Below are 12504 nucleotides of genomic sequence, written 5' to 3' on the forward strand. Positions count from 1 at the left end.
AATATCTGGCTGCTCACCCGTTTGGAGCAAAGGGACATTAACAACCAGCGATGCGCCAGGGCGATGCTAGGAAACAATAATAAATCGTGTCAAAAAAAAACAATAATAAATACGTAGAATTGATTAAAGAGTGTTAATAACTAGCAAGTATATCCATGTGTCGCGAAGAAATAACAAAATAAAATACATAGAGACACTGGTTACTTTTATAAAACACCTGGATGATGCACATCTGGATATGATGTTAGGAACAAATGATAATAATATGACTCAACACAAAAGAAATATGAATATTGTAGTACAAAACTATTTTATCATTCATAACACCTATGCAGCAAAACAATAGAGTAATTTTTTATGTACATGAACATCAAAATATGTGTATTTGCAGATCTTCGAAAGATTAGCATACATATATGAAAATAAGTGTATTTGATAAAATATTTATATGCAGTGTGAAGGTGAAAAATGTTAAATTCAAAACGACCACCAAAATGGATTTCTAGTGGTTTACAACACATGATGTGGACGATGATGTGTACACTTTGCATTTTCATGATGTGCATGATGTGTATGATGATGTGGACGCCTTACATGTCAAACTTGCAAACAATTAATGAAGAAAATGAGAATCAACTTATAGACATTCTCATGATGCGCATGATGTGAATAATGATGTGGACACCTTGCATATCAAGTTTGCAAACATTTAATGAAGATAGATGCACAAAAAAACCATTTATACAATCATCCAAACCCCTCATGATCTCTGAAGAAATAGATGCACAAAAAAACCTTTAGTTTGTAATTAACTATGCAATATTTTTGGCTTCTTTGCATTCTTGATTAGCCGCACACGAAAAGTCACAACATGCATATACATTTAACATATATTAGTTAATTCTGCTTTTGGTTTGGTCTATAGATGAACTTTCTTTATCTACTGAAATAAGCAATCAAGACTTCATAATTAATATTGTCCAAGAAATTCTCTGCTGTTAGAATTTTGTGTGCTGCAAAATTCCTGGTTGAGTTTGTCTTTTGTGCAGATTGATAAAACTTTGTCCAATTATTTGATTGTGAGATTGTGAGCGGTTTATTCAAAATTTCTATAATCAGTTAATGTGCGCATGTAATTTGTATTGTGACATAAACAGATTTTGGTTCTATTAGGTTGGTGCACATAGCTTGATCTCATGGAATTGCACGAGCTTCTTTATAGGGTTTTTTGGAAATTTCGGGAATCACCTAGTTTGTTATACAAGGACATCTTCGGCCCAACAGTTTCAGAATTAATTTCTCAACCCAATTTGGTTCTGACTTTCTTACCAGCTTGCGTGGTGCCAAAATTGTAGTGTCAATGTCTAATTGCCTAACCGTTTGATCTGTATCTTATTTTAAGATTCGTGACGAAGGGGTAGAGATGGCTTTCAGATATTATTCCAACGGCTATGATACTATCGACTGAGGTTTAAGCCTTTTACTTTAAAAACACACTCGATAAATAAAGATGTGGCTATACATATCTCAGGTGCCTAATTCTTAAGCAAAACGTTTAAATTTTAGTTGAGGCATCACACCCGTTAGATTAAAAACTAAGTGTCATCCTCACTCTCCCTTCTCCCATACGCTGCCAGTGGATTAAGACCAGACGGTCAAACACGTCGGCTGGTCTCTAACTAAAAAGCATGAGACTTTTCAATAGCAAAACCGATAAATAAAATGATGAACATAGCTTTGATTTGTTGATTCGATTACACAATGTACATGTTAATGTTTAGCTACTCCCTCCGTTTGGGTTTATAAGGCCCTATTGAAGTTCGTGCCACACTTTGACCAACAATTATTCAAATTATATTTAGTATATGTATATCAAAAGTTATACCATCAGAAAGAGTTTTTCAATAAGAATCCAACATTATATCTTTTGTTCCGCAATAATCTCATGTTACCAATGTAATTCTTGGTCAAAATTTGGCATAAAATTCCGCGTAGACCTTACAAACCCAAACAGAGGGAGTACATCAAGAGTATCTCCAACAATCTGTCACCAACTCACCATACCCTGCTATTTTATCATCCGGCCGATTGAAGCCTGGCGCCCCGGCCGGGAGTACTCTTGCTTCTTGTCTCGATGTAGGCCCGTTTTTATTTGAGCTTGATTCGATTTGAGAGATAGCCATCGAGATCCCAGCACATGATGAACACATGCCCGCGGCTTCCTTCCCGGCAACTCCGGACTTGCAGTTGACCAATTATTTTGGACTAAGGGCATCTCCAACAGTGACTAGCTAAATGGACATGCCATCCGTCTGTTTGTCCACTGTCCGGACAACTTGGCAAGTGTCCATTTAGCACATCATCCAATGGATACAAGCTAAAATGCACATCATCCAATTTGGTGGAAGGGTTGGTTGGGAATTGGAAAGTTTGGATCATCAACATCAAATATTTGAGGTTGTTGCCCATCATTGATCAAATCCATCATACACTCCTCTTGATACTCCTAGGAATATAAAACCAAAAAATTCTTACATGTTCCCAACTAAACCTTCCCTAACAGCACCATATACTCAAAACTGCCACTCACAGCAACTGAAAACAGCAACAAGCAGAGGAAAATAATACATGTGTCTGTTCAGACATTTCATCAAACAGGTTGCGGACGCCACGGCCTCTGCCTTCCGACATGGCACTGGGCTGCCGACGCAAGGCCGGCGAGTCGTCCATGCCGTCGTACCCCATCTCCTCATCAACGGACGGCGAGCCACCTTCCATGGTTGTTGGGCTGCCCAGACGGCGCGCGTTGGCAGCAACCGGAGGTGGAGGGTGGCGGGGTGGTGCGGCCTGGCCCGAGGAGGCTCCGGCGGTGGTAGCTCTGGCCACGGAGCCTTGTTGGGATGCCCGGGCGGCTGCGGCTCTGCGTCGTTGCGCCCGTTGGACGCTCGTCGCGGTCGGCGGCCGGCGGCCAGTAGGCGCGGTGAAGACCTCATCCATGGTGCGGCGGCGGGGCTACGGCAGGGCGGCGCCGCAGGTAGATGGCGGTGCGACGGGGCTGGGGGCGGGGCGAGGCAGAGAGTTGGCGGCGCGGTAGCGGGGTGAGGGAGATGGCCGCACGCGCGAGAACCGGGAAAGAATGGCACGCTCGGTGCGAGAATAGGGAAAACGTTGAGGTGGCCTTTGTCCGCGAACTGCCAAGTTGATGTCAAATTTGGCTAGTATTTGGCATGTCCGCGGACAAACGGACGGATAGCTATAACTTGACATGCCTCATTGGATTGGTTTTTCTTATCCCCGGACAAAAACGGACGGATGCCATTGATTTGGCATGTTACCTTGGAGATGCCCTAACCATCTTGTTTCTGATGGTAACCTGGTCCTCCCTCCCAAGTCCCAAGTTCAGAGTCAACTAGTCTTCCGCAACAGATCATCGATCGTTCCAAGGCAGCCAAACCTTATTTCACTCCTTCCCTGCAGTAGCCACGTTTAGTCCGATCCATGCATCTGCAGACACATCAAGAAACCTCTCCGTTTAGGCCGGGGTGGCAAATTAAAATCTAGCGCGGTGCTGTGCTGGGCGCTGGGCATATCATCAATGGAGATCCCCAGCTCGCGGGGGATTCTAGGCATGCTGTTGCTATGGAGTCTGTGCAGCGTCACCGCGTCGTCGGCCCAACCGCTGCGTGGAGTACGCCTGCACGGCCGTGGCTACCTCCGCGCTGCCGACGTGAGACGGCAGTGCCAGTCCGTGCTCTCCTCAGCCTCCGAGCTAACAATAACAAGATCTGATGCCAGCTCTCTCATGAGCGGGCTGCCAGGTGCTGACTGGCACCAGGAAGCCGGCGATGCGCCGCTGATGCCAGTTCCTGGCGCTGTCGGCGATTCTGGGACGTTGCTTGAACTTGAAGAAGCCACCACACAGCTCGCGACATTGACCCTCACGCACGTCGACATGGTGATGGATGGGCAAGGGCAACGCGGGAGGCTCGCCCTCAACGTCAGCGGGGTCCTCAGCCTGACCATTATCAGCCGCAACGGCGCCGGCTGCTGCTCGGCCGGCTCTTCCAAGTACGACGACAGCAGCAGCACGGACCCACACCGGCGTGTCTCTCCGGAGTTCAAGCTCCATCCTGGGGTTTCCAAGCTCGATATACTGCTGGAAGGCGTGTACACCGAGACTAAGTCGTCGAGCGGCTTTGACGGCGATGGCGAGAGGGTGCTGTGCATGGTCGGGGACGCTCTTCTCCCCGTGCGTGGCAGCAACAGCAACAGCGACAGCACAGCTGGGCGGTGGGACTGGGCCAAGAATAATGTCGTCGGGTTCGAGCCACCGGTCATGGCCGATGGCAACATAGTGTTCACGCTACGGTTCCCGAAGTGGCAGACCATGACAACCCGAGCCATGCTCGCCGAGTTGATCAGCACCAACGCCAAGTCGGACAAGGCATATTTCGACGCCGTCCGGGTGGTTTCGCACGGCAACCATTTCTCCTCCGACGGGTACCAGTACCGGCCACGGGAGGAACTCACTGCTGCTGCTGCTGCTGGGTGCAGCACGCGTCCCTTCTTCTGTGACGACGACGACGACCACGGCAGCGTGTCGGCCGGTAACAATAACTGCGTGGGAGACCTGTCGGAAGACGTCCCTGTCTGTGACATCCTTCGCGCCGGTGAATACGGCGTGCTCGGCGTCGTCCCCGACTGGAAGTGCGACTCCAACGAAGAGTTGTGCAGCCGGCTCGGACCGTTTCTCACAGGCGCCAGCCGGGCCGTGAACACGACGGGCAGGGCGTTCACGGGCTTCGCGATCGCGGCGCAGGCCATCCGGTGCACGGGGCTGGACGCCAACGGGACCGCCCAGGTCTCGGCCGTGTTCCGTGACGTGCCGCCCTGGGAGGACCAGGCTGAGCGGCATGACGCTGTCGGCCGAGGGCGTGTGGAGCGCGTCCACGAGGCGGCTCTGCATGCTGGCCTGCCTCGGCACGGGCGACAAGGCGTGCCAGCACTGCGGATCCCTCTTCTTCCCCACCACGTTCTCGCTCACCCGCCGCGGCGTCATCGTGGGGCGGATAACCTCCACGGATGGCAGCTACTTTCCCTTGTCGTTCCAACGAGCGTTGGATCCCGGACAGATGTGGAACAAGGCTAGCCGCCCCGACGAGCCGCTGCGCATGGCGTACGATTACAAGAAGATCGACCAGGCCATGGAGCTCCTGCTCCGGAGTAGCAAACGGTCCAGACTCTCCAGCAGCCTTGTCGCCATGTCGCTGATAAGCTATCCAAGTCCAACCAAACGCGCCGGCGCTGGCGCTGCCGGTGATGATGATGATGACACAGGGATCCTCGCCGAGGACCTCGGCCTCAACTTCAGAGTCGTGGGACCAAAACCGCAGCAGGGTTTTCTTCCAGAATGGATCAAGGGGCAGTTCTTTCAGCTCCAAATCCTGTCATCGGTTCGACGAAGGATTCCAGCTCCAGAGCACTGGCAGGTCAGGCATGCAGCTGCGGGGTGTGCAGAATGGCATGGGCACCCCCGGACTTGGCGGCGTGGAGGTGCAGCAGCAAATACTCAACGTGTCGGCCGCGTTCGAGGCGTCCAGCAGGTCATCGTCCGGGCCGTGGCATCGTCCGGTGATTTCGTTGGAGGGCGTCTACGACCCATCGGACGGGCGGATGCACCTGATCGGCTGCCGAGACGTGGAGGCCCCGTGGCGAGTCCTGTCAAAGATGCGTGATACTCTGCAAAGCGGGATGGACTGTTCCATGGAGATCAAAGTGGAGTACGTGGCCCTGGTGCTCAAGGACTGGTTCCTCCTGCCGCAGGCATAGGCAACGCCCTGTGGCGAGTCAACTGCAGGCCTCTCAGGAAATGGTACTACGCCGGCGTCACCGGCATGTGGCTGCTGCCGCGCGTGCATGGCTTCCTCGGGCCTGCTGTTAACAACAACATGTACTACTACTGTCACCCTGACGGGGCTCAGGACGACGCCATGGATTTCTACGCAAAGGTTAGCGCCGTGGTGGTGCCGCTCGTCGCAGCGGCGCTCGCGGTCTCGGTTTACGTGCAGCAACGCTGGAACTACAGGATCCTCGGATGGGCCATGGGGAGCAGCAGCAAGCAGAAGAAGCTGCAGCACGTCTACTGAACTTAAACCTAAGCAGTTTAAACTTACACAAAATTTGTAATTTTGACTACCAAAGTTGCACACAATATTCCTGTAACCTTAAGCAATCGACTTTGAAATGTCTATTTCTACTCTCTCCGTCCAACAAAGGATGTCTCAACTTTCACTAAATTTGAATCCATCTATACACTAAGTCATGTCTAGATACATCCAAATTTTGAAAACTTGAGACATCTTTTGTTGGACGGAGGGAGTATTTAGAATGGACACAAAATTTGTAATTTCGACTACTGAAGTTGCACACAAATATTTCTGTGCAACCTTAAGCCTTTGAAATGTCTATGTCTATTAGAAATAGACATGACTTTGTAATTTCCGATTCTTGGCTTCTCCGGGGCAGCCATGGCTGACGAGGAAGGCAGCAGGCACAGCGAGGGCGGCGCCGGTGCCGCTGCTAAGAGCCTAGGAGGGAGCCGGTGGCACGGCGAGGGCGGCGCGGATGGAAGATGAGAAAAGTCTGATTTTTTTTAAAAAAAATTCTATACCCATGTAAAAAGTCTATAATACTCTTTTGAGAGGGACTGCGCCTCGTCGGTTCATTGTTGGCTTGAGTATCTGGATATCTTTGCAAGAACATTCATTCTTTTGGAGTTCCTTGCCAATACCTATGTAACTCCTGCATACGGGAACGTCAAGTAACTATGGAACTTCTGATAGGAGTAAGACAATTCCCCCACTGTCAGATCGTTGTATGTATGTAGTACTCCTATCAGCAAAAGTCCCTGGGCAAAAATCACTTCCAAAAGTACTCCGTATTATTCTTCATGTGACAATCGACAGACCAAATCCTACAAGGTCGTCGGTATATTTCCTTTCCCCTCGTGTTTCCAAGACGTTTACAACCTAACCTGTCCTCCTCCCCCTCCCCCATCCCCCAATATGAAGAACAAAAAAAAATGTTACAATCACACAGAGTTCCGAGAATCAGATGTCGGGTTACAACATTAGGTAGCTGCACAGAACTGTTACTAGCAACGAAAACAAAGACTTGTGAAATCTCCATGCATGGGAGATATCATGTGCGTCCACGGTGTATACTGATCCAGTCTTATCATCCTTGATTTTAATGCTGGAGGAGCCTGAAACCATAAAGAGCAGGTTCGATACAAACTCAAATATTTTTGCCATGTATTGTTCAAAAAATTCTCAAAAAATATAGTCTCTAAAACCGTTCTTGTATTGCCAAGTGCTCTCTCACTGAGTACACAAAGTAACATTGCAGTATTTCCACGGAAAAAGCACAGGAAACTTACAGTTGTAATTAGTCCATCCAATAACTTGATTTTCTAAGTCGTAAACAACCAGTTTATTTGAAAGGGCTAGATCTGGAAGTAAGTTTGTAAGCATCAGATTAAGTGTGTGGAAAATCAAATAGGTTAAGCGTAGAAAGAAACCACGTACCTCCCAAAAGCACCATATCTTTCCCATCCTTGGATTGTACTCCGCCACTCTGGAATCCCACGCAGTACACATCTTCCTGCAAGCAGGAATATTTGTTCAGTACGAAATATGTGCTATGGACAATTACTAACATTAATGTGCCATTGCAATTTTATCATTGATAATGGTAACCCATCTCACAGAAAAAAATAAATAAGAAAAGAAGCAACTTATATTCATATAAATATGAAATAGAGTTGATGAGTTACACAGTGGTTGTTCAGAATCCAGATAAACCAAACTGTACTCCAAAATTTTGGCAGCTTACTTTACAGTAAAAAGAAGGGCCAACAGAGGCATCTCAATCTTTTAGGGAAACATAGTTTAATATAAAAAAGATAGGAACCAAATGGGGGCTTCTGCAAATAACTCCAGGACAATATCACAACTAGGGTTCAGGTCATTCCAGATTCTGAAATCATAATCCAAATAGAGCAACTGGAATAGAGATGCTGAAACAATGTCCCAATAACTTCTAAAATTCTATATTAATTTGTGATAATCCTAACAAAACAATGTTAATCAACAACAGAATGCTCCCTGCTAGTTTCTGACTTTAGGAAATAACTATGCTTTGATTCAGGTGCCTGTGAGGCTGTGACCCACCTTACTTCAACAAATTGTACTTGAAAGGTCAAACTGGTAGTGTATTTGCATACTTACTACTTTAATGTGTTTGAGTCTGCCTTAATAATGAAACGGGATATAGTGAGAAATGAGCATACTCGAAGCAAGCATCATTAGCACCCAACTATGGAATACAAATATATGTAATATAGATGGCAAGAGAGATGGTTTATTACCGTATTTTGAAAAAGATAGTCATGTGGATAAACAACTAGTGGAAGATCTCCGTCGAAGTGAAAGGTAACTTCAGGGAATCCATTGTCGACACTGCAAAAGAATTGGACAGAAGAATTAGAAACATAGGAACGTAAAATCGAAATAACAATCATCACTTTACTTAAAACGTCTCATTAGCCCTAGTCTAGTCTTATTTGCTAGAAAAAGGATACCACATGAGGAGATGACCCCTTTGTGTTTGGCAAGTATCAAGTCCACCCTCTAATATACGTCATCAGGAGCTGAGTGTATAAGTGGCCATTATCGAGGAGTGAGCATACCTTCCAGAGTACTGGAAACAAAGGAAGTCTTGAACATTTTTTAAGGTCACATCTGGATGGTTAGAAAACACCTACAAATGACCACAATTAGCACAAGCTCTCCACTTCGAGGATAGGTTCACAGAAAAAGCTTCCATACCGCAGACAGTACAGCCTTATAAACCACCTCTGGTAGATACGCTAATGTTGTTCCACTATCAATGATGGTACCTCTACTTCCACCACCTATATCAAAAATATTTGTTGGAAGCTGTAGCGTAGAACCACCAACATCAATTGTTTTCAAGACGACATTGTAATGCGGCCTACAAAATAAGTTTAGCAAGGTGTCACAAAAGAAATTGTAATGAAATTCATAGCGAAGCACAATTTACATGTACATGATATTGGCCAATGTATATTTATAACATTATATTATAACAAAAATTATATGTCCTAGACTTCTAGTTCCTACTGAATTATGACTAAAGATGACCTGTGGTTTGTCCTAGTCTATTACTACTAAACTATGACTGCAGATGAACTGTAATGCAGTATGGTATAATTAAATTGCTACAGAAACAATTTGACTTATAGTTAGTATGTAGTAGAAAAAACTAATTGGAGGCACATGAACTGATAATGATATGATTATAATTACATGAAAAGAGCAGTATACACAGATGTGAGTGTCAGACGTTAAGACTCAACCAAACATATCTTGGGACAGTCATTTATACTGAATGTCTCATATTTCATAAAAAAAGGACATGTCCTACAACACTTCGGATTTTGATAAAATGTTATGATTTTGTGACTAAAAAAAAGCTTTTGGGTTAATAATATGGTTCCAGGCTTCAAATTAAATTTTGAGCAGCAAGTTAGGTAGAGTCCAATACTAGGTTCTGAGCAGGGATGTGTTTGTGACCCAGCAATCAGGAGTTCATGAGAACAAATACAAGCACTGGTCGAAAACTCTACATGCTGAGATGGAAAAGTCACTCTACCTAGCACCAGCTAGATCACTAAAGCCTGTTTCATTAACCAGTATCTAAGTCTTGACCGACATTTCATAATTAGAAAACCAATGTTGGATCATTACTTTTACTTTTGCCACCTATTGCACAGACAAATTGATAGAACAAGTTTCCTGATGTAAACACAAGCAGGGAACCACATTCTATACATGTGTTGTACCAGTTCTGCCTCATAGCAAGGAATAGTCATATGCTACACAAACTAAAATGGAATGATTCAACAAACTCTACATGGAGAGAACCTGAAGAAAGGTCCATAAGAAGGCATGGAAATAGTAAGATGACATACATGCCGGGCACCAATGGCGTTGTCTTCACTTTCGGCTGCACGACATTCCCAATAGCAAAAATCCCTCCACCATTTACGGTGTCCAAGCAATGTGAAAAAATCTTCGTCACTTTTCCTGCAGATGTTAGCTGTGATAGCATCGATGAATTTGCTTGGCCAAATCCAAGAATCCCGTCAAGAGCCACGTTTGAGGAGCCCAACGCCCCACCAATCTTAGCACCACACCTAGAAATAAAGGCAGAATTATAAGCTTTCATCTCACTGCCAGAAGAATGAAACTGGTTTCTAGAGAACACACCCAAATGTGACGCTTGCATTGGCCAAGTTTGTTTGGCCATCACCCGACACCTGGTCGTACTGTAAGAAGTCTGCAACAAAGAATCCAGTCGTGGAGCTTCCGTCTCCGTATGTGATGCTGTACTGGCACGGCGAGTTGGCGGCGCATGAGGGTGGAACGCCGCCGTTAGTAGCAGTGGCGCAGAACTCCTGGCCGCACGTCACCGTTTTGCTGCTCGCCGATGCGGTCGGGTCGTACAGCGTAAGATCTATCTATACAACCGACCACGGTCATTAAAGACGCCCAAATCAAACGCTTTAACACCGAAACAAGAGGCCATCCAATCCCAAATTAAGAGTAATTGCAGGGGAAAGGAAATCGATATGGAGGAGGCATATATATGGGAGCAAATACCCCGAGGCCGCTCTTGCGGGGGCAGCTGTCGCAGGAGATGCAGTTGACCCAGAGTATGTCGCTGCCGGTGTCCACCTGCACGTAGTAGCCCTTGGACGGCGTGCCGATCCCAATCTGCGTGAAGTAGAGCCTGCGAGGTTTGCTCCTCCCAATCAGGCACGCCGCGCTCGCCAGAGAGAAGAGAGAAGAGAAACGAACCCGATGCCATGTAGTACTGCAGTATAAAGGAACGCTCGCACGAGCTGTTTACCCGGTGTCGGTGGGGATGCCGTTGCCGCCGAGGGGCAGGTCGACGGCGGTGAGGAGGCGGCGCCCGTCGTGCTTCCGGAGCGCCGCCAGGTGCTCTTCCCCGCCGGGGCCGTTTCCCTGGTGGCGCGGGAAGTTTCGGCGGACCTGGAAGACGCCGGTGGCGGCCGCGCGGCCGGGGCCGAGCGCCGACAGCGCGAAGAGGAAGGGGAGGAGCAGCAGAGGAAGCAGAGAAGCACGAGAGGTGCCACGGGACGGCTCCATTTGACGGGCTTTGCTTTGGGTAGTTCACTTGGCTGATCCTCCGCTTCCTCCCCGGCGATCGATGGCGTGGAAGAGGAGAGGAGGAGGTACGCGACTTGTAGAGGCAGCGGGAAAGGGCGTCGACTAAAACGAAGCCGGCGAGGCGGTGAAAGCAGAGAACGGAACACAAGGCGAAGAAGGGGACAGGGAAATGCCGTCTTGTAAGAGAGAGCGTCTGTTTCTTTCCGTCCACGATTTTGAAACCGAACTTGCTTCCAAACGCTGACTGGATTGTGGTACATATTGAAATTGCGTGCAACTTCAGTACTACGTTAGGTCTTTCCATAATTTTCAAGTTTATCAAAATTTGGATGTATCTAAACATGACTTAGTGTATAGATGCATTCAAATTTGATCAAAGTTGAGACATCTTTTGTTGGACGGAGGGAGTATCAAATTTGTCCAAAAATGGATACATCTATTCCTAAAAAACGTCTAAATACATGTAATATTTCGACAAGAATTATGAAACGGAGGGAGTATCATTTTGGACATGATATATGTTTGATATATCTTTTAACTGAGAAATAATGTTCTTTTTCAAACGATTGGAAATAGCAATCCTGATTAGCAGTATTTTTACACGATGTTTCTCATTGTATTTCTGAAAATGTCATCTGGTGTCGGCATTATCTTTCTTTCATAAAATTTCGCCGTCTATGTGCAAAGCCAATGAGTTTACAGGATATGGGCGTGTACAATGGGGTGACGTAAGCCTTTTTCTTAGCGATGTCACGTAAGATAAAATCTGACATGAAAGAAAGAGAAATGAAGAATAGTCACGAGCATTCTTTTAATTAACAGATGATATCTTCACAAGAATGATAAGGCAAAGATAAGACAAATTTATCATTGTAGTAGATTTCATCTTTTCTTATCATTTATTTAGTTAATTTTATTAATCTAAATATTAATTCTAAGACATAACACTAAAAGATAACCCATTGTACAGCATGTTTTATTGTCTTTTCTAAATGACGTGGAACACCTAAGATAAGTCAGTCTTATCGATCTCAGACAACAAATTGCGCGCGGTGTGTTGTGTTGTGTTGTGGTGTGTGCGCACGTTTGTTTCGTTGCAGTTGTGAAAGAAGATGCTACGGAGTACTTTTTTTCCAGGGAAAGAAGAAGCTATGTGGCAGTTGTCAAATAGGCGCTTTAATTGCATTTTATTTTTCCTACATAATAAAGTCGCCCTTCGGGACCGGCT

The 12504-nt window shown here is 46.3% G+C and overlaps 1 protein-coding gene across 2 annotated transcripts; it reads right to left on the minus strand.

Moving 5' to 3' along the window:
- Positions 1-6908: 6908 nt before the first annotated feature.
- On the minus strand, positions 6909-11595 carry LOC100843574 (aspartic proteinase-like protein 2). 2 transcript variants are annotated; one of them, XM_024462475.1, is made up of 10 exons: positions 10996-11595; positions 10746-10875; positions 10353-10599; positions 10055-10279; positions 8889-9054; positions 8750-8820; positions 8429-8519; positions 7587-7662; positions 7439-7510; positions 6909-7264 (listed from the first exon to the last, which is right to left on the minus strand). In XM_024462475.1, the coding sequence occupies exons 1-10, from the start codon at positions 11578-11580 to the stop codon at positions 7122-7124; spliced, it is 1806 nt and encodes a 601-aa protein (XP_024318243.1). In that variant the 5' UTR covers positions 11581-11595; the 3' UTR covers positions 6909-7121. The 2 variants fall into 2 exon arrangements, with proteins under 2 accessions (XP_024318243.1, XP_003572524.1); XM_003572476.4 differs by having other exon boundaries at positions 10353-10603; positions 10996-11462.
- Between the last annotated feature and the right edge of the window lie 909 nt (positions 11596-12504).

The sequence above is a fragment of the Brachypodium distachyon genome, chromosome 3, assembly GCF_000005505.3.
Source record: "Brachypodium distachyon strain Bd21 chromosome 3, Brachypodium_distachyon_v3.0, whole genome shotgun sequence".
Classification (NCBI taxonomy): domain Eukaryota; kingdom Viridiplantae; phylum Streptophyta; class Magnoliopsida; order Poales; family Poaceae; genus Brachypodium; species Brachypodium distachyon.